A 26,192-nucleotide genomic window follows, 5' to 3' on the forward strand; every position below is an offset into this window, starting at 1 on the left:
TTCCAGGAGGTCCTGGAGCTAATCAGTCCCAATGGAGCCAGAGGACCCCAGCTCCAGGCACTTTGGGAATCAGACAGAGTTTGTGCCACTCCAGGTGGTGCAGCTGTCGCTCCATTGCCCTACATAACCCAGGTAGAGAGGATGGCTTCCAACCACAGGAAATCAAAATCCAGCCTGCAGACAGATGTCATTCAAGGTCCAACCAGGAAAACAGACTACTCTGGGCATTTTAAACAGAGGGAATTAAAGGCAGGAAATTGGTTATACTGGTGAAGGAAGAGCTGAGAAGGCAACAGGGGTGATGTGACCACCCAGAGCTGAGCAAGCTCTCTTAGGCTGAAGGGACAAAGTAAGGAGGGAGTATGTACCAGCCTCCAGGGTGCAGGGCCACTCATATGGGGAGGGAGAGAGTCATTGATTAAGCATACAGATTCCTGGGCCCACCCCAGACCCACAGAACTGGAACCTCCAGAAAAAGAGCATAGAAATCTGCAGTTTTAACACATTTTCTTGGCATGTCTAATCATTGCTTAAGTATAGAAAATCCTCTTTTGAAATAATCAAACAAAAGCAAAAATCCACAAATATACAACTTGATCCAGTAGACTTGGGATCAAATACTGGTTGTGCCAGGATTCACTAGTTTATAGCCTCGGGCATATTTGGGCCTCAGGATCCCTATCTGTAGAATGGTAGTAATGATGTCAGCTACATTGTAGGGTTGCTAAAAATGGAAAGAACATATGTACATGAACCCTGAATGTGGTAGAGCTGCTAGGAGGCAGATCTGGGACTTGAATCCAGAACTTTCTAGTCCGTGTTCACCATGAACTTTCCATTGAAATCTGTCTTCTTTTTGACTTCACAGAGGTGTCTGCATCGGAATTCTTTAAAGAATTTCTTAGGTTTCTCCAAAGAATTATAAATTTGATTCTATTCACAAAGCTGTAATACATGCCTACATAGCAGAAAGTACTCAGTGAATAGAGCAGTGTGTTATTTGACACCTTGCTGACGTCTTCCACCTAAACCACCTATTCACCTCCCTACCCACTGACTCCTAACAGACTACTTCATAAACTCCGGTCATTCTTTAGTCATCACACCAGGGTAGATATCACCTACTCTGGGAAGTCGTTGCTGTCTCCCTCTCTCAAGACAGAATCATTGCTATTATTAGTCCGTGAAATCCTGGCTATCATTTTTACAGCACTTAGTGTAATAAGACCAAGGCAGTAAGTGACAGAACTGGGTTTGAGCCCAGCCCTTTTATTCCAAAGCTCATATGGCATAGAACCATAACTTCACATACTCTCTCACTCTCTCTGTCTTCAAGCCCCTTCTAAAGTTGCCCTACACAGACGTAGAGAATGGACTTGAGGACACGGGGAGGGGGAAGGGTAAGCTGGGACAGTGTGAGAGAGTGGCATGGACATATATACACACCAAATGTAAAATAGATAGCTAGTGGGAAGAAGCCTCATAGCACAGGGAGATCAGCTCGGTGCTTTGTGACCACCTAGAGGGGTGGGATAGGGAGGGTGGGAGGGAAATGCAAGAGGGAGAAGATATGGGGATATATGTATATGTATAGCTGATTCACTTTGTTATAAAGCAGAAACTAACACACCATTGTAAAGCAATTATACTCCAATAAAGATGTAAAAAAAAATATATTAAACATATAAACTACTACATATAAAATAGCTAAGCAACAAGGATATACTGTCTAGCACAGGGAATCACAGCCATTATCTTGTAATAACGTTCAATGGAGTATAATCTTCAAAAATACTGAATCACTATGCTGTACACCTGAAACTAATATTGTAAATCAACCATACTTCAATAAAAAATAAAACATAAAAAAAAATAAATTAAAAAAATAATAAGTGGATTACTAAGGATAAGTAAGTAATACAAATGGAGTAATGAATGTGATATAAAAAACGCTGTTAAAAAAAGAAATCAAAACTAAAAAAAATTAAATAAAAATTTAAAAATAAAATGTAAAAAAATAAAAAGTTGCCCTAACCATTCTGGATGGGGTAAAGGGGGAAAGCCTATTTCCTCCACTGACCTATAACCTTCTAGTCATCTATTCCAGAGCAAAACCCCATGTTCCATTCATTTTTGTGTCCTAGCACAATGCATGATTTATAATAGAACAGAGGTCAAAGTATGGTTCCAGATCAGCAACATCAGCATCACCTAGGAATGTATTAGAAATGCAGATTCTTGGAAGTCTGAGGGTGGGATCAAGCCAACTCTATTCTAACAAGCCCTACAGATGACTCAGATGCACGGTCAAGTCTAAGAACCACTGTAGGATGACACTCCCTCCTACCTGCTCTCCAAAACACAGATTCTCAGCCCTCTGTGTACTCTTAACAACCATTGCTTAAGCAGCTTTATAGCATGTGTGGCATCTTGTTATCATTGCCTGATTCTCTCTCTGAATTGATTTCTTAGTGCAGGTATTTGATCTAGTGCATACTTAACTAGCCAGTACCTCATTCAGTGCCTGACCCATGGTAGGTGCTCAGTACACGTCTGCCAATAGAAGGGGTGAATTCATGAAGACAGGGAAGCTTAGACCTATGCTTTCAAGAACATGATACATTTTTAGAGCTGGAAGGAACTTTAGAGAACAATTCATACTAAACTGAAGCCCAGCTGAGAAGGGTTCCCAGGTTACAGCAGTGACTTAGTGGTAAAATAAGACATGAATGATGTCTTGATGTCTTCGACCTCCTTACTGCTCAAAGTACGATACAGAGACACCAGCAGCAGCGCATCACTTGTGGGTTTGTGAGAAACGCCAAGTCTCAGGCACCCCCTCCAGACCTGTTATACCAGAATCTGCATTTTACTATGATTCATCTCACTACAGTTTGAGAGGCATTTTCATTTTGACTCGATCACTGAGCTTTCACCAAATTAATCTCTCATCCTTTGGTTGACTGTCCTTTTTTTTGTTTTCTAAAGATGAAATTCAATTTCCTAGTGAATCCACATATGTGAGGAATTTATTAAGGAGGGGATGGTGGGGGTGAAATTAATTAAATTCACTCAGTGCCTTGGAAATAAAGCTTTAACAAATGATCAGAAAAAGTTCCTTCAGTGCAGATGGGACAACTGATTTCTCATTTAGAATAGCACCCAACCTGGCTCAGATCCAGGCAAAATGTCAGCTGCTCCAGCTCATGAAAGGTCAACATATTGTTTCAAACAACTTTTCTGAAATGCTCATCTTGGACTTCCCTGGTGGTGCAGTGGTTAAGAATCCACCTGCCACTCAGTGGTTAAGAATCTGCCTGCCAATGCAGGGGACACGGGTTCGAGCCCTGGTCCAGGAAGATCCCACATGCCACGGAGCAGCTAAACTAAGCCTGTGAGCCACAACTACTCAGCCAGAGTGCCACAACTACCGAAACCCGCACTCCTAGAGCCCGTGCTCCTCAACAAGAGAAGCCACTGCAATGAGAAACCCGTGCACCACAAGGCAGAGTAGCCCCTGCTCGGCGCAACTAGAGAAAGCCTGCATGCAGCAATGAAGGCCAAATGCAGCCAAAAATAAATAATTTTAAAAAAAGCCAGTTGCTGTTTTAAAAAAAAGAAGGGAATACTCATCTCAAAATTGGAAGCACTATGAAGATGGTTATATGTAAGCCAACACCTCAATGTCATCAACCTTGTACCCTTACTCCAGCCTGCTTTGTTCCCACAGGGTCTAGCGTGGAACCATTTGAGGCTTTATCTTCTCCCATCTGAAGTAGAGCCAACTCTCTGTTATGGTTATGGCAATAGAGTAATAGTGTGAAACAAGGAAGCTCATTAGCATAAAATATTTCCCTCTAGAGTTTCAACTTCAGCCCCTAAGTCTAAGCCTAAGGGCTGCTTACAATTAGTAAAATCATGTGACTTGAGTTCCTTATTTCCTTATTTCCTCCAGCTGTCTATGATGCAAAATGAGTGATGGTGTTGGCAGGCACGAGAACAAAGGAGGGAATATTAAAAGCATGGGTCATACCCAAGTCCTATAATTGGTTCCTTCCAAAGTTATTTGCTGTATACCATACAATACCATACTAATCAAAATCTCAGTAGGTTTTTCTATAGAAATTGACAAACTGATTAAAAAATTCATATGGAAATGCAAAGGACCCAGAATAGCCAAGCAGTTTCAAAGAAAACAAAGTGAGAGGACTAACACCACCTCATTCAAGGATTTTTATAAAGTTACATGATCAAAACAGTGTAGCACTAACTTCAAGATAGATGAATTGATCAATGGAAAATAATAGGGGTCCAAAAAAAGACTCATACATAGATGAACAACTGATTTTCAAGAGAAATGCAAAAGTAGTGGAGAAAAGATAGTCTTTTTAGCGAGCGGTGCTGTAAAAATGGCATATCCAAATGCGAAAAAAAACCTTCACTCCATACCTTACACCGTATATAAAATTAGTTCAAATGTATCATCAACTTAAATGTAAAACTTAAAACTATAGCACTTATAACAAAATAAGAGAAAACTTTTGTGAATTTGGATTAGGCAAAGGTCTATATATGGCACCAAGAGTTCAATCCATAAAGATTGATAAATTGGATTTCATTAAAATTAAAAACCTATTCGTAAGAGAATGAAAACACAAGAAAATATTTGCAGAGTAATACTTGATAAAGGACTTGTATCCAGAAAAATGTATTAAAAACTCTCTAAATTTAATAATAAAAAAGGAATAATGCAATTTTTTAAGAGCAAAAATTTATACAGACACTTCACCATAGAAGATAGATGGATAGGAAATAAGCACATAAAAAGATGTTCGACATCATTAGTCATTACAGACATGCAAATTAAAACCACAAATGGGGCTTCCCTGGTGGCGCAGTGGTTGAGAGTCCGCCTGCCGATGTGGGGGACACGGGTTCGTGCCCCGGTCCGGGAAGATGCCACATGCCGTGGAGCGGCTGGGCCCATGAGCCATGGCCGCTGAGCCTGCGCGTCCAGAGCCTGTGCTCCGCAATGGGAGAGGCCACAACAGTGAGAGGCCCGCGTACCGCAGAAAAGACAAAACAAAAAACAAAAAAATTATGTGCAGTTTATTGTATGTCAGTTATAACTCAATAACGCTGTTTAAAAATAAATGCAGTTATAGAAAGAGTTTCCAATGAACTGGACTATTTGCTGTTTGAGAATATCCTCAGCTTCTGTGCCTCTCTGTCCCTGGTCATGGTCCCCCCCATCCCGCAGACTGGAATGTCCTCCATCCATTCTCCACCTGTCAAAATCCACTTACTCCATAAGCCCCATCTCAAATGCCTTTGTCTTCCAGAAGTATTTCCTGATCCTTTCGATCTAGCAGCTTTCCTTGGATAACCTATGCTTCTTTAATGGCACCTGTTCTGCCATATGCTCTGCCACCCCCCTCACTAGGCTGTAAATGGACTACATCCAACTTATCTTTGTATCCCACCACGCCCCACCATGCCTAGCAGACTTCTGTATCCATGAATGGGTATTTTTGAATTCAATATTTGGTGGACCCATTTCTCCAAAGATACAAGTATTAATTTATAAATCAAATGGTCAGAATAGAATGCTCTTCCACTGTGCTGTAGTTTAACCTTTAGTATCTAAATTGTTCTCTCCTCTGCATTTCTACTGCTGATACCCCCATAACTGCAGAGATGTCCTAGCAGGTCTCTCTCCCCTCCAATCCCATCTCCCCAGCATGATCTCCCTAAAATACAGCTTGGTCATGTCACTTGCTGAAATGAAGTTCTGTCAGTGGGTCCCCTTCAGCCTCTCTCCCCTGTTTGTCCCTTCACTTCCTTGCCCACATTTCCCCTACACTTTGTCTAAGCCAAGACCTACACAGAGTTTCCATAATGTGCAGTGTGGATTTCCTGTACTGTCCTTTGCTCAGGCTGCCCCTCTCCTTGGGATACTCTTCCCTGGGCTACTAATCCTTCTTCTTGGTTTACCCAGCGTATCCTCTCCCTTCAGACGTAAGCTTTAGGATCATCACTGTATTTGTTATAACTCAGCCCAGTCCTCTTTGTGGGTGAGGAAAGTGAGCTACAGAGAGGTTTAGTTCTTTACTCCAGACTGTTCAGCTTCATAGCCAGCACATGGACCAAGGCCAACTGACTCCATCAATGATATTCTAACCAGTGTGCTATGTGGCCTTTCCTGGAGGGCAGTCATTGAGTTCTTTTTTTTTTTTTTTTTTTAATTTATTTTGGCTGTGTTGGGTCTTGTCTGCTGTGCGCGGGCTTTCTCTAGCTGCGGCCAGCGGGGGATACTCTTTGTTGCGGTGCGCGGGCTTCTCATTGCGGTGGCTTCTCTTGCTGCAGAGCACAGGCTCTAGGTGCGCGGGCTTCAGTAGTTGCAGCATGCATCCTCAGTAGTTGTGGCACATGGGCTTAGTTGCTCCCCAGCATGTGGGATCTTCCCGGACCAGGGATTGAACCAGTGTCCCCCGCATTGGCAGGCAGATTCTCAACCACTGTGCCACCAGGGAAGCCCAGTCATTGAGTTCTTTGTCTGCCACTCCCCACTCCCCCACTCACCTTTCAGTCCCTGCAGACAATAAGCTCCTCGAAAGCCATGGCCATATTGTCAGACTCAGTGTCCCTAGCACCTAGCAGGCTACCTGGCAGAGAGCAGATCTTCAATAAATCTTTCTGAATGAATGATTCAAGCATGATTAAGGTTATATGTACTTGCCCCAGCCTCAAATCTGTCTTCTTTCGGTTTCTTTTTTTAGAGGAAGTATATTGAAGTCTTTGTAAAAGCAGTCTGGGCTAATTGATAAGCAGTCCTCATGCAGATTGCCTGAGGGTACAAAGCTGGATATAAAGTTTAATCAATTGCCTTGAACATCTGGAGGGAACAAATGTTTGGAATGCCATGAGGCAGAGGCAAGTCTCCCTGGCAGCAACCATAGAAGTCACTGCCCTCTTTTCTCCCCTCCAAGACCTGCCCCCTCCCACCATCACCCACCCCAGTCCCCGGCACCTCCCCTACCCCATGCACTCCCATGCCAAGAAGTAGAGAGCTTTGAGTTAATTCCTTCATTTGTAACAATTTTCCAGTTCCACTATCTTAACATATATTTTCTTTAAAAAAAAAAAAGCTAGTGAAGTCAAAACAAAATCAAACAAATCTAACCCACAGCCTTGCTGTTTCACAGAGAAACTGACTCTCTTTCCAACTTGTTTCACACCTTGGCATTTACTATAAGAATGAGGAAGATTGAATTTCATGTAGCGTGACCTTTTGAAACTCAGGATGATCATTTGCATTATTCTGATTTTCACCCTCTCTTGCAACCAGTACAGAATTGCATGACAATTTAAAACTTGTCTAGATAGTTCAGATATCGATTTTTTTAAATAGCAATTTTGTGGGTAGCTGATTTATTTGTTCGTGCTTGTTTAAATCCTTCATGTAATGAAAATGATTATTGCTATCTACAAAAGAGGTGAAAGTGTCTTTGAGCAAAGCCTTCGCAGGGAAAATAATTAAGAAGCTGTCATTTCCATAAATACCTTGACAGTGACATATCTAAAATACTATAGTGAGTGTTTCAAATGCAGACAGAGCTACTAGCCTCAAATTCAGGATCAACCCTCTGGAAAATGGTAGAGAAAGTTGTTTGGCTCCAGCACACCGTGAGTTCTCCATTCTTTCCTTATTCTCTGAACTTGGAACTTAACATGGTTGTTAAGAAGTTGGATTCTAGGGACTTCCCTGGTGGCGCAGTGGTTAAGAACCCGCCTACCAATGCAGGGGACACAGGCTCAAGCCCTGGTCGGGGAAGATCCCACATGCTACAGAGCAACTAAGCCCGTGCGCCACAACTACTGAAGCCCGTGTGCCTAGAGCCTGTGCTCCACAACAAGAGAAGCCACCGCAATGAGAAGCCCGCGCACCGCAACGAAGGGTAGACCCCGCTCGCCGTAACTAGAGAAAGCCCGCGCGCAGCAACGAAGACCCAACATGGCCAAAAATAAATCAATTTATATATAAAAAAAAGAAGTTGGATTCGAGGCTCAGTAATATTGATTCTACTGCCTGTAAGTGTGACCTTGGCTAAATCACTTCCAGAAGTTAGGGTTTTGTTGTTTTTTTTTTTTAATCTTTAAAATGAGTGGTTGGCTTAAATGACCTCTAACTTCCTTCTTGATTGCTAATTGTCTTTGACCACTCATTCATTCATACATTAAACTGCGATAATTTTGGTTTCTGCCTTTCTTTATCTAGTTCTCTCATGCTAACGAAAATCGCCAATGGTCTTTTCCACTTCCTGAATCCAAACTCCCTGGCAGCTCTAGTCCTTTCAGGTGGTAGAACTTCTTCAAATTTTTCTTGTCCCATCCAATTTATGTCTCCTCTTCGCCATTCTCTTGGGGACCGCTTCTCTGCTGGCTGGTGGCTATTAATAATCTTTGTTGAAGGGTTCACGTCTATTAATGGTTTAAGGTGCTGCCTTCCGTAGCTAACACATCTTTATTTATATAGGGGTCATAGACATACAGTAGTGCTTTTGCCCTTATATTCTCCCCTTTTCTTCTCCTCCCTCCTTGAAAGACTTAGTCAAAACTAAAACTAAATGGATGAGCGATATTTTGGTGCTAGTGAAGTACTGTCCTCTATGTAAGCAGCTGCCAATTTCACATGGTTAATTATTGCTTAAGTAATTTATAGAGAATTTAACAAAAGATTCTCTGCTCCTTGAACAGATACAAATTCTTCTCTTGTGTTAGGAATTTCTCATGATATTTGAAAACTTAAGAAAGAGTGTATGCTTATCCAAGATTGCTAGACAGTAACCTTAGTGATTACAGGAACCGTATCTGTGTTGAGTTGCCCTTCTCCTCATGTACCTATTGCCATGTCTAGTAGGTACCAGACACTCAGAAAATAATTGATAAGGAAATAAATGAAAAAGGCATCTCACAATTTTGTAAATGAGGCAGACCAATAAGTCTTACTTTTTCACATGAAACTCTGACATAGAAGAGTTAGATGACATCCACTTCTATTCTTATCTCTCAGAGATAAGCACTTTGAATTAGTATTCCTAGTTGCTTCAATTCTGTGTCATCATTTTACCCTGTTTTACACATTTGCAAGGCTGCCTGCTTTTACATCTAATCTGGGTAAGTCTCACAAGATCACAAATTGATTATTTTAGCCCAAGAAAATCATGTATGGCAAATTGTGTGATAAACATTATAATATGAAATAAAATACAATAATTATTTCTGAGCTGAATGCTATTGCACTTCACCCATGTAAACTAGCCTTCTTGTGGTACATTAAAACATGTTTGACTTTGTTTAATGTACCAAGCTTATGACTTAGAACTGAAGACACTTTGTACCATAGAATTAAATTCCATTCTTCAAGACTAAAAAGGTTAATTTCTAGTAAAGGAAAAAATAAAAATGTCAGTAGAGGCAGTGATAGAACTTTATCTAGAAAGGAAGTTACCATAGAGATGAGACAATGTTTTACTAGTAGACAGAGCCATCCATTCACTTAGCCCAGCCAATACTTATGGAATACCCTCCTCCATGTGCCAGACAGTGGAGGTGAAATGAAGATAATTCTGCTATATGTCATACCCTCAAGAAATTTATAGTCTGGTGGGGGAGATAAACTATAAAAGGATAAATCTTGAAAGAGATTATCCGATGACTAAAAATGAGAACTCTCTCCAAGGGTAGGGCATTAAGGAGCTACATGTCAGAGCTACATGTCAAAATGCTTTCTAGGTATTTCTAGAAATATCCAACAGATAGCATGAGTGCTGTCAATCCTCACTACCATGCCCATGGCAGACAGCCATATATGATTATGCTACTTCACCTGATTGAGCCTAGAATGAGACCTCAGGCTCCTTCACAAGACATCATTTCAGGCAACCACTGCTTTTTAATCAAAGTTGACCTAGAAAGTAGAACTTATATCCCACCTTAGATATTGCTCCAGCTCCACTATGAAAATTTGGTAACTTACAGTCTGGCGAGCTTTTCTGAAAGGGAGATAATATTGATAACACTTGGAGACTGAATGAGTACCAGGAGAAAAAAGACAGGAGGCATCAAGGATGCTTGGGTCATCCAACCTGGATTATTGGGAGGATGCTGATACTGTGAAGACAAAATAACCACAGAATACTCTTGGAGAGTAGCTGGTATATGTATATTCTACAAGTATGAAGTTATTACAAGACACCTAAATGAAGATGGAGCATTTATAATGTTTCTTGTCAAACCTGGACTTTATTATTTTTCTGTCTTGGTGATTGGCACTGTCATTCATTCAGTTGTATAAGCCAGAAAACTAGGCATCCTAGACTCTTCCTTTTTCCTCACTCCTCATAGCTAATCCATCATGAAGTCCTATCGGTTTTGTTTTCTATACATTTCTAATCCGTGTACTTCATACGATTTCCACCACTAGATATTGCACGGGACATACTTACAGTAAAAAATTATTCATTGTTTACCTGAAAATCAAATTTGACCGGGCATCTTATATTGTTATATGTGAAATCTGGCAACCCTAGCCCAAATAATCTAATTCCAAAGAAGCAGAAATAGGTCTTTAGACTTCAGATGCTATGCTCTGGATTGAACCATGGGGTGGATTGTTTATTTTGTCAGGGTATGGTACTAAGATTCTAGAGACAAATGTATATTTTTTTGACCTGCATTGCACCTTGTATATTTACATGGCTTTAAAAAAGAAAAATCCAGTTGAGTAAGGTCAAACCACAGAATATTTTGTGAGGTACAGATGAAGTGTGGAATAGAAGAACAAAATGTTTTCTCTAGTTTGACATTAGCTGCCTCCTCTTCCAAAACTTTGATAACGATAGTGCTCCCGTAGGAGAGGCCAAAGTGCTGAAATTCTTCACATATTTTGTAAATTTATGTATTAGTGAAACACTGAAAACAGCCCATGTGAGAGATATTGTCGGGTTCCCTCAGAGCTGAGCAGAATACTATATCATGCATGACCTGTTTTTGAAATGGGGTTTTGTGAAAAAACAGCAGAACACCTTTTTCTGGCTTCTTTTCCATTAACTGCTCTCACACTTGACACATTCCTTAGATGATCTCATCAGCTCCCATCATGGCAACCATATTCCCAAATCTCCATTCTTAGCTGGGGAGTGTAGTTTTAAGCAACAGAATCAACTCTGGCTGAAGATATTAGGGTGCTTGCATATCTCCCGGAGTTCAGATAGCCAGGCTAGGAAGTTCAGCATCCAACCACACGGTGAAGGCTATTCTAGAAGAAATGCCACCGTTGCCATCGCTTAACAACCATCCACAGCCCACACAGCTGCCTCAGCTTGCACCTGTGACAGCTGGCACTGGCCGAGCTCTACCACTGCCGCCATTAAGAGCGGGGTGCCTCCACCACTGTACCTGCCAAAGGATGGATCCTGTACTCACCTACTTTCTCCCATTGCCTCCTTCAGAATTGCCATTTTGAGTGAGTGGCTCGGTGCCCTAGCGGTGAGGAAGGCTGAGAACTGGAATTCTGGCTTCTACTTTGGGGAAGCTCAGTTCAGAGTTTGGAAAACTTTCCAAATACACAGGAAGGGTGTTCAAAAGATATTGAGCAAAGCGTGAAAATTCTTCTCTACTCTTTTAAGCAACAGACCATGCTTTACAAACGTCCTACTAAATGGAACATAATGACTAAGACACAAGCCTTGCAGTTAGGTGAACTTGGGTTCCAGTTCTAGCTTTGCCTCTTACTAACTGGGAGATTGGACAAGCCTAGCCCCTCTGAGGCACAATCTTCTCATCTGTGATGTAGACACATTAATACCATTCCCCTCATAGGACAGTGGTAAAGATAAAAGGAGGAAAGTGAACTCGTTTGATGGTGGAGTTTACATCCCCACAGGACAAATACTCACCCTCATTTTGAATATTATTACTGCCGTATTTTACCTCTTTCTTTAGTGTTGCCTTTTTCACAGAAGACTATTTTTTTTCTAGTGAATTGTTTCACTAACGACATATCGCAGAAGGTATGCAAGCATTCGTTTTCTTCAACTTTTTTTCTAGTATTTTTTTCTGATTACATTGCAAAAAGATTTTAGAAATTTTAGAAAAGCAGAAAAGTAGAAATAAAAATGCCTTGGAATTCCACTATCTAGGGGTAGCCACTGTTAAAGGTCTGCCATGTATTTGTCTGTCGGGAAATTTTTTATCGACCACCAGAGTCACAGATTTGTGGAACAGTAAACAACCATGTGGTTTGCGTTCCCCTTGATTCCCTGTAGATCTGCAAGTCCACAGGCCACCTTCCTACTCACCACCTTCGTCTGTGTTTTCTCCAGCCTCACATCGGAGGGGAAAGGTCACTTGAAACCTTCGTTGCCAGGTTGCAAGTTATGTTTTATGTATTAATATTGTGTTAGGAGGCTTCAGTTTTGTGTGTCAGCCTTGTGTTTCTAAACAGGGGAAGTAGAGGATGCTGGGAAATATTATCTGGCTCTGTGAGAGCCTTTGAGAGAGTGAGAGGGGAGGAAAATGACTCTTTTAGTGTGAGGTTTGCCAAATGATCTCTGAGAAGCTGTGATATCATTCATAGGCCTTGCCAAGCTGCATGGAAACGGCTCATCTTGGCAGACATCTAGAGTGAGCATATAATTCCTCGGGGTTGGTATGGGCCTTTATCAGAAATAGTTCCATAGGCAGTATTTACATAACTGTGGTGGAGTGTGAGAATAAACACAGCTGTGGCATTGCCCTAAATATTTCTATTCAGTAGGGAATTAAAAGAGAACTTTATCGCTGAATAAAGATAAACACAATTCATCAAGCAGTGGTCAGTTCAACTGGGGAACAAAACAGGAGTTAGAAAAGACTGGCCTGCTGAAAATAGCTCCAATCAGCCAGGCTGACTTTATTGCTCCTTCCCTCCCTCCCTCCCTCCTCCTCCCCCAGTTCCAGAAATGTAGGAATCATCAGCTCTCAAAGAAGTTGTCTAGATTTATTTTTTTTTACACCAAGGAGGAAGTGGAAGCCCCTCAGTCTGTTTACTGCGTATAGACCTACTGTGAGCCAGCATGCTTCCGGGTGCTTTATCTATGTGTCTCATTTTAGAAGACTTTCCTTTTTTTTTCGGGTTATAGAATTGAATGTGAGTAGGAGTAAGATTATTTTGCCAAGGAGAAGATTTTTTAATACCAACATGTGTTGGAATGGAAGCAGGATTGCCACAGCTTTAAGTGGTCTGCATCTTACAAGTTCCTTTAAGCATTCACATATATATAGGGTGCTGGCAATATTCTGTTTCTTGTTCTGGTAGTGGTTAAATGGGTGTTTACTTTGTAATAAAACACTGAGCTATACAAAATAAAACCACGGTAAAATACCGTGTTTTAACTGAACAGAGGGTAGCAGCTGATTTTTCCAAGTTTCTCTATAATAATTTCATTTTCAGTTTCTTAAATTTCAAAACATTATTCGTTTACAAGAAGATGTGCATGTATATAAATGTAAGTAACAAGTAGCAAGTAAATAACATAAACATAAATAGTAATAGAAACCCAGGAAAAATTAACTTTAAATATTTTATGAAGACCATCTTGAAGACAGGAAGAAAAAGTAGTTAAGGACTGTTTTCTTTGAAAGTGACAGACATTCAACTTCAAACTACTTAAATGAAAAAGGGAAACCAGGAAGTTCAAGGGGGTGACTCCAACTACAGGCATGGGTGGATGTAGTGACTCACATGATATCATGAAAAATCTGTCTTGGCTTTAAGCATCCATATATTTTAAACATTAGTGCAGTCCCAGTTCAACTAGGCACAGGAAGATGGTTCCATGGTTTATTAGTTTACTAGGACTGCCATAACAAAATGAGCACAAACTGAAAGCTTAAAAGAAAAGAATTTTATATATTCTCTCTCAGTTTTGGAGGCCAGAAGTGTGAAATCAAGGAATTGGCAGGGTTGGTTCCTTCCCGAGGCTGTGAGGGAGAAACCATTCCAGGCCATCCTTGGCATTCCTTGGCCTTGTGATGCTTCACTCCAGTCTCTGCTTGCATCATCACCAGGCCTTCTTTTCTGTGTATCTGTGTATCTTTTTTGTCTCTTATACTGACACTCTCATTGGATTTAGGGCCCATCCTAATCCAGTGGGTAGATTAATAAAATAAGCATCTCATTATCATCCTTACTTTCATTACTTCTGCAAAGATTCTATTTTCAAATCAGTCATATTTGAGTTTCTGGATAGGCATGAATTGGGGGAGATACTATTCAACCATCTACACATGGTGAGCTTCTTGGGGGCAGGGACCATGCATTCTACTTTTCTCTGCAGCACCCAACACACATGTGAGTGTCTGGAAAACTCACAAATACTCACAGCATATTTTTTGCATGCATGTGTAAAGAAATCACTGCATGTTCCCAACTCCATTTTGTAACCCAAGAGATTTACTAGGATTTTCTGTTTTAATAGGCATGACTGTCTCTTTACTAATAGTTTAGCTAAGAGAGAGCTAACTTGCTTATATGTGCCCATGGGTCCAGATAATATAAAAGCATTGCATCCACTAATATAGTTTCTTTTTCCAGCAACTGAGCCAACAATACAGTCTTAAAATGCCAAAAGCTTAAATGACAACTGCTAACATCAGGATTTACCAATCACGAAGCACATTCACAGTTATTATCTCATTTGGGTCCTTAGTAATAACCCCATGAAGGTTATTATTATCACTTTCATTATAATCATCATTATCACTTTCATCATCATCATCATCATCCCTGTTTTATAGGAATAAAGAAACTCAAGGCTCATAGAAACTGTGACCTATTTGTGATCTGTGTTTGATTCAGGACTTGTAGTTGTGTTTGAAAAGTACACAGCTCAAACTGGCTTCTGCAAAAGGGGAACATGGAAGAAAATACAAGGATATGCTCAGTGTCAGGTATGGCTGGATCCAGGTCTCTCACCTTTCAGCTCTGCTTTCCTCTGTATTGGCTTCATCTGCAGGCAGACCACCCCTCTTGATGGCCAGATGGCCATCAGCAGATCCATGATTATAACTGTTCCTTCTGTGTATATGATGAGAGAAAAACATCATCTTAACAATGACTCCTGAAGAAATCCTGGGCCTGGAACTCCTTGGCCAAATTGCATCACACCTACAACCTTTAACCCATCAAGCCCCCAAATCACATAGACTGAGAGTGGAAGTAAAGCCTGTTACCAGAAAAGGGGGGAGTAGAAACTAAGCAGACAGAACCACAGATGTCCATAGGAAGCATAGTTTATAAATGACAGAGCTTGGGCTTTGGGACAATGTTGTTTTAACCAACAGGCCAGTCCGGCTCCTCCCCCCCCTCCCCTCCCCCTCCCCCCTCCTCCTCTTCTGTTCAAATACAGTGAATACACAGTGGGTACACATGGAACAAAATTCAGAAAATACAGAGTTATACAGTGAAAGTTTCCCTTCTTAAGTGAGTGGGTTTGCTGATTCATTTTGGTTCTAACATTCTGCAAGGATTGATTGTGTTCTCAGTTGCTTGTTGGCATTTGTATTCAGGCAGGCCAATAAGACAATTTTTATAATGTGGCTGTGTTTTTATGTGGCTTGCAAACATATTTTGGTACTATCTCTATTGTGAAGATATGGCTTCGATTACAGAAATTGGCTTTGGGGGACTATTGTACCTCTTCTGTTATTAAATGTGTATATGTGTCTCCATATGTAAAATCTAGCATAGAACTATTTTTTTTGAAATAAAAACTTTTTTTAATTTTTTAAAACAGAGAAAGTTTCCCTTCTTATCTTGTCCTGTCACTCAATTTCCCTCCTAACTGAACCTACCTGTACACCTCTCCAGGCATAGTCTCCACATTTACAAACATTTATATGGATCATTTTTACATTAATGATATGATACTGCTCTCACTGTCTGCCCTGTGCATTTTTCACTTCCACTGTATCAGGCATTTTTTGGTTCTCTGACTCTCATGACTTCAGCCACCCAACCACAGTGCCATTTTTACACACCGCTTAGTTATTTTTCCACCCCTGAGTTTTTCTTATTTTCCTTTTCTTTCTCCCCCATCCCGGCCACCTCCCCTCTTCCTACTTTATTTCCTCATCTTTATCTCTCCTTTACAAATGGATGAGGTAATTGTTGCAGTTGAAAATGCCTTTTTAAAGAATGAGTTACCTGAAATATTTGACCCTACAAAATGGTTCTTTTGGGGTAGTTTGTCAGCAAAATACTTAAGTAAGATGAAACAATTCCACATCTCTTTTCACCCCCAGAGTCACTGGTTAGCTCAGGCAGTTCAGAAAGCAAAAGGACTTCAACAGATAGTTGTAGCTCTAGTTATGGCTAAAACTCAACATAAGCCTCATAAAGTCCTTTTAGGTGGAATAAATTAGGTATATGGGATAAGGGATAATGTAGAATCAGGTTTGCCCCAAATCTTCCAGAATCTCTCAAGAAACTCATGCATCTCTCCCCAAAGTTATTTTTTTCCATCCCAAGATGTTAGAAATAGCCCTTGTATAACTTTTTAGTTTCTCCTGGGGCTTGCATTTTTCAAGTCCAAGTACTCTGAAAAAGAGTCTCAGGGCCCACCCTGGAGGACTCTTCCTTGCCTCATGGGACCACTACCATCTTGTATGCAAATGTGGGAAGACTCTTCATTGTAAACCAGAATGCAAACCAGAATTGATCAAGATTAGCTTGACACTGTGATATCCCATGCATATGTTATCTCATTTTTGTCTTTTCAATGATCTTGAGAGGCAAGACTGAGCCATCTTACGGATAAGAAAATTGAAGCTTAGGGAGGTTAAGGAACTTGGCTCACAGCCAACAAGTTTTAAAGTCAGCCTGAACCCCAAAATCTATATGCTTAACAGCTACCTCCTGACACATGTGTTTTAAATTGTTTTCTTTAAAAATGGGCTACTGAAAAAACTACTGCACAGCCAGCCCAGGAATAAGATTTCTTTCTCTCCTTATACTCCAAGACATGCATTGCACCTGGTACATCTACATTTTGGCAAAATAAGATTAAATGACAAATTAAGCCAAAGTGTGCGTGTTTGAGATTTGTGCTAGGTAGTGTGATAAGTAACCATATATATACATAGTCACTCCATGACCTTGACCTGAATCTTGAGTTGTCTTTCAGAAGTTCTGGGGACTTTCGTGCTACCAGCTACTTATTGTTTGCTTTAGCGTGTAGAGTACATTGGTATTAAAAGAAAAGGTTGGTACTCTTCTTCCTCCTTCCCCTTTGGGTTTAGGGAGAAGTGAATGTGGATCACTGAATTCTTTCATTTATTCATTGCACAAATAATTGACATCATTTCTGTGCCAGACGAGCCAACAATTCTTCATCCACTATCATTTTATGGTGATTTCATGCTGCTCCCATATGCTGTCAGTGAAAGGCTCTTTCTCATCCCCCTGTTGACACTGACCCCTCTCTTGAGTCACATTCTGTCTCTTTATAGAATCTGTAAAGCTGACAAAGCTGCAGCTTTGTCAGAAAGAATGGTCTTCCTCTTCACTCAAATCTGTAAGCCCTTCCTAGGCTGTTGATTCACAACCCCAAACACTCGCCCTTTACATTCAGGACAGACTCTCTAGAACCTTACTTCATCCAAGGCCTCTCTGTGGTGGTTTTAAGATATGTCCCCAAATTCTTTGATTCTCTTCCCTTTAAGAAGTGAAGCCTAACTCTTCCTCGCGAGTGTGCATTGGACTTAGTGCCTTACTTCCAACACAAAGAATGAATCAGACATATATACACTAATATGTATAAAATAGATAACTAATAAGAACCTGCTGTATAAAAATAAATAAATAAAATAAAATTCAAATCAAAAAGAAAAAGAATGAATGAATCAGAACTGATGGTATATGACTTTGGAGACCAGGGGATAAAAGGAATAGTAGTTTCTTCTTGCTCTCTGGGGGAAACCAGCTACCATGTCATGAAGACACTCAAGCAACTTTTGTGAGATAACAAAAGTGTGGAGTTGTTTTTTTTTTTTTTTTTTTTGATGTGGACTTTTTAAAAGTCTTTTATTGAATTTGTTATAGTATTGCTTCTGTTTTATGTTTTGTTTTTTTGGGCCCGACGCATGTGGGATCTTAGCTCCCAGACCAGGGATGAAACCCACACCACCTGCATTGGAAGGCGAAGTCTTAACCACTGGACTGCCAGGGAAGTCCCAAAAGTTTGGAGTCTTAAGCCACTTCGTTCTGGGGGAATTTGTTACTCAGCAGTGGATTACTAATACACTTTCCAAGAGCCATCTGTTGTGTTGCCCTTCTGGTGACAATCCCCTACGGGCATAGCTCTTTGGGGGATGGTTTGAGCTGGAGCTCAGAAAGGCCTGCCATGATCCTTAATCTATATAATTTGTGGAACATGTAAAACATTTACCCAGGCCTCAACCTCTAGAAATTCTTAATAGGTCTGGGATGGGGTCCAAACATCTGTATTTAATTAAATGATTAAAAAAAAAAACTACTCAGGGCTTCCTGAAGAATACTTTTGATGGAGAACTTCTGCTGCTTTCTTTTTTTGACTATAAAAAGCCATAAGCCTCTCTATTCTGTGTCCTCTCTGTTCCTTCTTTGAGACTGATGGGGCGGGGTGAGGTCAGTTCACTTTTCAGTATGTTCACCTCAGCCACTGGGGACCCTGGCAAACAACCAAGCTCAATGCTTTTTTCTTATGACCCCATAGAGCACCCTTCTCAAACTTAAATTGTGTCAGATTTACCTGCAGGGGGATTGATGGGCCTCACTCCCAGAATTCCTAATTCAGTGGGTCCAGGTACGAGTTGAGAATTTATATTTCTAATAAGTTCCCAGCTGATTCTGCTGCTGCTGGTCTGTGGTCACACTTTGAGAACCACCACTAAAAAGGCATAGGGGGGCTTCTCTGGTGGCGCAGTGGTTGAGAGTCCGCCTGCCGATGCAGGGGACGTGGGTTCGTGCCCTGATCTGGGAAGATCCCACATGCCGCGGAGCGGCTGGGCCTGTGAGCCATGGCCGCTGAGCCTGCGCGTCCGGAGCCTGTGATCTTGCAACGGGAGAGGCCACAACAGTGAGAGGCCCACATACCGCAAAAAAAAAAAAAAAAAAAAAAAAAGGCATAGGACCTGGTATTTAAACTTTGCCTCAAAAACAGTCCAAGATCCTCCCTATAGGGCAGGCAACAGCAACAACAAATGAAAACAGACAAACAAAACCTCACCCATTTTGCCTGAAACAAGTCATCCATGGTGACAGAAATTCTGCTAGTGGTTATTTGAGGGGAAAATAACTGGAAAGGGAGTGTGAGGGGACTTCTGGGATACTTGTACTATTCTGTTTCTTCATCTGAATGTTGGTTACAGGAATGTGTTCCCTTTGTGAAAATACATTTACAATCTGTGCACTTTTCTATCTATATGTTATGCTTTAAAAGCTTACTTAAAAATTAATAGTAATGATAAATGATGGGGAAAATGGGCCTCCTCTTCACTAGCCTGGACCTCTGTTTGCAGGCCAGCTTTCCTCTGGTTATGCTGGCAACCCAACAAAGAAATTATTCAGTCTTTCTTTTTTGCTGGCATCATTTTTGTATGCGTGTGTGTGTGTATGTGTGATACCTGGCTACTGGCTGCTTCCCAAACTGTCATTAAGAAAAAAAAAAAATCCAGATCTTCAAAAGAAAATATTCTAAGAGAAATATTTGCATGTTTTAAATTCCTAGAATGATGGGTATTGATAGAATAATTTGAAAAGCAAGTTGAGCTCTCAGTAATGTTTTTGGAGAATCCTAGTTTGTGTTTGGCTACTCAACTTTACTGAGGAGTAAGAACTTTGGGAGGGAAGGAAAACTCACCCTAGATTGACCACCCATTTCTTTGAAAAGTGCCTCAGAGGCATGAGAGTATTTTCTTCTGGATAAGAACACGTCACCTAAAAAATTCCCTGTTTCATCACATAAAACCTTTGAAGTCTTAGCGAGAAGTCTTGTTTTGCAAATTTCTTACCGAAAAAAATCTGCTAATTATTGCTAAAACTTCCCTAGAGATATTCTACTTTTTAAATAATTCTTTTTCTATCATTTAAGTTTATGGGTAGAAAAGGTTTACTCACTCTAAAATGTTGGTTTCAAATGTAAATGAGGCCAGGTTACATTGGGACTTCTAATTTTCTGGTGATCTGCAAAACTGTTATTTTAAATTTAGGAGCTAAGTAGGACACTGTTGGGCATATTTGTTGGTGATGATGCCTTGAGACAGCTGTAGAAGACAATGGATGCTCCCTTATTGGATGTCATCCAGTCTAAAGGAGAGGCATTGTAATTCAGTATTTAAATTCATGGTCTTTTGAGCCTCAGCATCATGGGTTGAATCCCAGTATCACCAACTTTGTGGCCTTGAGTCAGTTCTTTCTCTGTCCCTCCAAACTTTAGTTTTGTTTTTTTTTTTAATCCTGTTAAATGAGGTAAATAATATCAGTCATAGGGATATTACAAAAATTATAAAAAATAATATAAAAGGGTTTAAATTTTTGCCTGACACACATAGTAAATACTCAATTCATGTTAGCATAATTATTGAGGGATGAAGGGAAATTGATACATGGCTCATTTCATTTAGTTTTGAATTTCCCAATGCCTGTATCTTTCTAATGCAAACATGAGTGAAGAAATGTTATTTATTTGCATGTATACATACATGAATGAATAAATAAAATGTATGCTTTTCTCTCTGCAATAAAAATTATCTGTCTAAAAATTATAGGTGTGGAGAACAGGTTAATGGTTGCCAGGGACTTGGGATGGTGGAGGGGAGGACAGCACTTGTGACTGTGAGGGGCGAGTGGGGGGAGAGCTTTGTGGTGACGGAATGGTTCTGTACCTTGGTTGCAGTGGTGGTTACATGAATCTACCCATGCTAAAATGGCAGAGAACTATACGCTTGTGTTTTACCAACGTCAGTTTTGATTTTGATATCGTATTATAGTTATGTAAAATAGAAACATCAGAGTAAACTGGGTAAAGGGTATACTGAACCTCTCTGTCCTAATTTTGCAATGCCATATAAATCTGTAAGTATTTCAAAACAAAAAGTTGAAAACTAAAAGGATCGGTCTAGAATTTCTGCCTTTTACCATAATTACAGTATGTAGATCTCACTCTGAATCTCAGGTGATCCCGTTGGAGTTCTGGCATAAACTTTGGTATTTGACTTTAAATATAACACTTTTGGGAATTCCCTGGTGGTCCAGTGGTTAGGACTTCATGCTTCTACTGCCGGGGACCCAGGTTCGATCCCTGGTTGGAGAACTAAGATCCTGCAAGCTGCATAATGCAGCCAAAAAAAATGAATAAACAACACTTTTCATGCATCTCTCTCCCCACTGTTACCCTTTCCTCAGCCAACTCACTCCTGCACTACACTTGTCCAAGTATTAAGTGGTAGGGAAATGAGCCACAGACAGGATTCTTAAAGAATGCAGTTTGGTCGTCTTTGATGCTAATTGACAATTAACCCTAGCAGTAGGATTAAGCAAGTGAGTAGATATTTCAATCTACTTCCCAGCAGCAGCAGCTAGGTTGTGAGTATATTGTAAAAATCCTCTGTGGGTTGAGAAGTAAGGTAAATTAATATCAGCTCACAGTTTGGAAGTCTTAATATGATACTACTAAAAAGCCACTCAGCTGAGTAACAGGAAAACCAGACATCCTTAATTCAGGTGATTGGATGGTTGGATAGCTAGGCCCCCAGTACCTTGACCAATGCCTGAGTACAGTCAATGTTTATAGATGAATGAATGAGTGAGTGAATGAATGAATGAATGAATGATGGGGGCATTAAGGTAAACCATGGGAAACAAGTTAAAAGTAAGAGTAGAGAATTAGTTCAACTTAGCGGGGAGAGGCAATATAGAGGTAGGAGGTGGGGAAAAAGGTTATTATGGAATTATATGAACTCTCATCTGTGTGAAACTTTTGAAAATTGTAAAGCGCTATAAAGAATCTTTTATTCAATTGAAAAATAAATTCAAAAATCTTAATTGAAAAGCTAAAAATTAAAATAAAATGTATAATAGGAAAAGAAAACAAAGAATTAGTTCACCTTTGAGGCCCAGGACTTAGGAAGCATGATCTGCCAGGGAACCTTCCAACTCTTCTCTTTTTGCTTCTCTAGGCAACTTGAAATCCACTCTCCAGATGCTAAGCACATGGTGATCCTCAGAAGCAAGGACTCAGCCACTGCCCAGGCCTGGTTCAGTGCCATCCATTGCAACGTCAGTGACCTGCTCACCCGAGTGATCACCGAGGTCCGAGAGCAGCTGGGGAAGACGGGCATTTCTGGGAGCCGGGAGATCAGGCATCTTGGCTGGCTTGCAGAAAAGGTAAGGAAAACGTTCCCCCCATCATAGGCATTTTCCCCAGGCTTTCCCAGCACTTGCTGCAACCACTGAAGTCAGGTACCTCATTCCACAGGCTGATTCTTTCATTGGGATTTCTCATCTGTCTCCAGCAGATTTTCCGTTGCATTATGCAGGGGCTGTGTGTTCAGCAACCTTGATTCCCCACAGACAGTCCAATATGTGGCAAAATGCAGGTGGTCACTAATTGTCTGTTGCATGGATGAATGAGTGAGAAAGTGACCAGACAGTTTGATTCTCATATGTACACAGGAAGGGCAGGGGAAATAACTCAGACTCACAACACAGCTGTCGCCTTGGGAAGTAAGGAAGTTGAAATTGTTGCTTAAAAGAGGGTTTGTGTGGGTTTTGATGGACCTGCTTGTTAATGTAGGTGCATTTACAAATAATAACAGCAAGGATTTCTTAAGCAGCTACTCCATGCTGACTCTTATGTATTATCTTTCAGTTGTATTCTTAAGCCAGCAGGCTCTGAATGTGTCATCATTTATGAGCACCTATTTTGTGCTAGGCGCGGTGCTAAGCAGGAGCGGGGAGGGGTGTATAAAGATGAAAAAACGCTCACTGTCTTTCCCTAGGGAGGACAGCTGCTGTGGAAAGGACCTAGGGTCATGGTAACACTGTCACTCTGATTTCTTTTTGCAAGTGGTGTGATACGTTGAAGATAGTAAAACTCACTGCAGCAATCTCCTGGGAGTTAACCCTCCTCTCGATTTCAAAGGATTGAGCCTTTGCCATTGCCCTTACATCTGATTGCTGTCCCTTGAACTTGACCTTGAGTGCTCAGGAACACTGGGCTTTGGTGACAGTCTGACCTCCCCGTGACTCACATTCTAATAGGCGGTAAATGGGAATAATGATTGTTGCAATAACAGCTTTCCTGCCAGTGAACCATGTCATCTGAGAAGACCCAGTCCAATGGCACTTGAAAATAATACTTGAACACAGCATTCGGCAGTTATCCACTATTGTCCTTTGTTCGCATCAGTTCATGTGTGGGTCTCAGCCACAAAGTTCAACACAAAGTGGGCTGTTTGGTTTGGTATTGTCCCATCTCTCACAGGTTTCAAAGGACTAAAGGGACAGTGCAGGTTGTGGTGGCACCAAGATCATAATAAACAAAAACCACAGGTAGTCTCTCGTGACACCGTGTGTGGGGATTCCTGATGAAAACAACACTGCAGGTCTGGATGATAGCATTTTAGAAGTCGTTCTCTAACCCTCTCCACATGTATGTGTTTTTATTAGGAGAAGTCTCATTAGTCAGGGATCTTTCAGTTGCAAGTGACAGAAAGCTCAACTCAGCTTGAGCATAAAAGGGGACCTACCACTTCTGATAACTACAGTGTCAAGGGTAAGCTTCAGGCATGGTGGGATCCAGGGACTCACATGATAATAATAGACCTGCCTCTCCATTTCTTTGTACCCTGTCCACTTTGTTGGTTTATACCCTAGCAAGCCCCCTTTTCCTTGGCCTAAGAGTTCCATGCTTGTGGGGGCGGTTTTGTTTTGATTTGTTTTTGTAACTGGCTATTTCAGTGAATAGAAACCTCTTTGCTCTCATAGTTCCCACAAAAGTCCTAAGATCAGCCTGATCCAAACCATGTGCCCCGTTTGTTGAAGGGAGGTGGTTCTCCAATGGAAAATTAGGCTGCTGTGCAAGGAAAAGACTGAATGGGTTCTGGGAAAGCAAAAACAATAGACATTCGCTATAGAAGGAAAAGGGGAGGCGTTGATTGGGATGAAAAATGTCGTCACTTGGTTAGGGTCCGGAGTGGACATGGAAGTGTACTGCATACTTTAGGATCCAGCAGGAGGTGGATGGCAAGCTCAAAAGGGATGATTGGAAGGGATTTAACATAGCAATAATCTATAAGGTGTGTGGCCGAGGCAAGGAAAACCAGTAAGGGATGGAGAAGCACTCCAGAGCTCAACAGTTAGAGGTCACTACCATCCTTTAACCTGAAATGGCCAGGAACAGGAGCAGTTACCTGAAACTAGCAAGACTTGTAGCTATAGAAAAAGGCATCCACTAAGAGCTATGGTCTTCGGGAGAGAAACATAACCCCTGCCAATCCCTGCCTGCCGATCTCCTGCTGGTGTCTCCCATTGGCTGAGGCTGATTGGAAACCAGAGGCAAGAGAGCCCCACTGATGCTCTGTTAGGGTCAGACTCCCAGGGCTCCAACCAGGGCAGAAAAGGGTGGAGCATGGATCTAGAGGCAAAAGGAGGCTGTCCAACACACACATCCCTCTACCTTGCAAGTAATTGAGATGGTCTCAACTCTAGAAGGTACTTTTCTCTCATCTCTTTTAACACCAACTCCATTTAAAACCATTACTATCTGGATAGTTGAAAAATGATATTGTGTCATTAGTAGTGATATTGACATTTTTTCCAAAGGTTCCATTTTCTTACTTATAAGTTGTCTGCTTATGCCTTTTGCTTATCCCAAATTATCAGTAGACACATTAAGCATTCCTGTGGAGCAGTCATAAAGGTGCATAAAAAGCTTTCTGCTTTTAGAATATTGTTATTCTTTTGATGTAATTTCAGATCATCATTACAGATGTTTCTTTAAATTGTATTATGCACTTTATCCATAAGAGCAATCAATAATGAGTTATCATGGATAATTATCAGAGGCAAGGATGTCTTTTATTGCCTTCATCTTCAGAACTTCTTAAAAGATTACCATAGATCAAGTACAAGGGAGCAAATGCAAACTGGAAATTTTTTGAATAAATATTTAATACTGAATCCTAGTGTGTAGACATATGAATGGTTTTTAGCAAAATGTTAGAATGAATGGCAAATCCTTAATACTGTGGCTTTCTTATATTATCACAAATATCAGAGAATTCAATTGGTATTTGTAAAGATATAAAGTATGATCCTATATATATTCAGCTGTAATTTAACTTAAATTGATATCCTTTGTATTTTCCTATACTGTCAATCTTTGATTTTTTTGGATTAATAACAGTAGCTCTAGGACAAGGTTTGTACATATTATATTCAATTTCAAGTTTTTAAAACTGGCATTTACATGAACTAAAACAATATGAAGCAACATTTTCCCTTCTAAAATCCTGTTCAGTGCAAACCCTAAAACTTCCTCTACACTACACAGAAGGAAAACTTTATATTTAACATTATTCTTCATTGTGAGATGGTCCAGGGACTAGAAGAATGTCTCCCAAGAAATGCTTAGGTCTTGAGTCTATGGGGAGAGTTCAGTACACTCCAAGAGAGGAGAATGAGCATGAGAAAAAGGTGGAGGTGACGGCTTACAGTTTGTAGGGAGAGCAGACCAGAGACTGGTCTAAAGGGAAGTGAGGTCATCCTGAAGGAAGGTGGTAAGCAAATCTGGTACCTTGGATGGCACCCAGTTATGGAAGATCTTGAAAGCTGGACAGATGGTTTGAATTTGATTTGGTGGCAATAGGAAATCTTCATATAAAAAATCAGAGAGAAGGGAACTTAGAGGTGACCTCTATGGACTGAACGTGTCCCCCCAGAATCCATAAGTTGAAACCCTAATCCCTAATGTAATGGAATTTGGGGGTGGAGGCTTTGGGAGGTAATGAGGTTTAGATGAAGTCATGAGGATGGAGAGCTCCATGATGGGATTGGCGCCCTTATAATGGATGAAGACACCAGAGCGCTCTCTCTCTACCACGTGAAG

The 26,192-nt window shown here is 40.7% G+C and overlaps 1 protein-coding gene across 1 annotated transcript in view; it reads left to right on the forward strand.

Annotated features, from left to right (window-relative positions):
• Positions 1 to 26,192, forward strand: part of SNTB1 (syntrophin beta 1) — a 221,247-nt gene that overhangs the window by 118,068 nt on the left and 76,987 nt on the right. The window contains exon 3 of the mRNA XM_082601674.1: positions 22,261 to 22,468. Within this exon, the coding sequence (XP_082457800.1) occupies positions 22,261 to 22,468 (208 nt within the window). The remainder of the gene's footprint in view (positions 1 to 22,260; positions 22,469 to 26,192) is intronic.

Source organism: Mesoplodon mirus (genome assembly GCF_964341445.2).
Source record: "Mesoplodon mirus genome assembly, chromosome: 16".
Taxonomy (NCBI): domain Eukaryota; kingdom Metazoa; phylum Chordata; class Mammalia; order Artiodactyla; family Ziphiidae; genus Mesoplodon; species Mesoplodon mirus.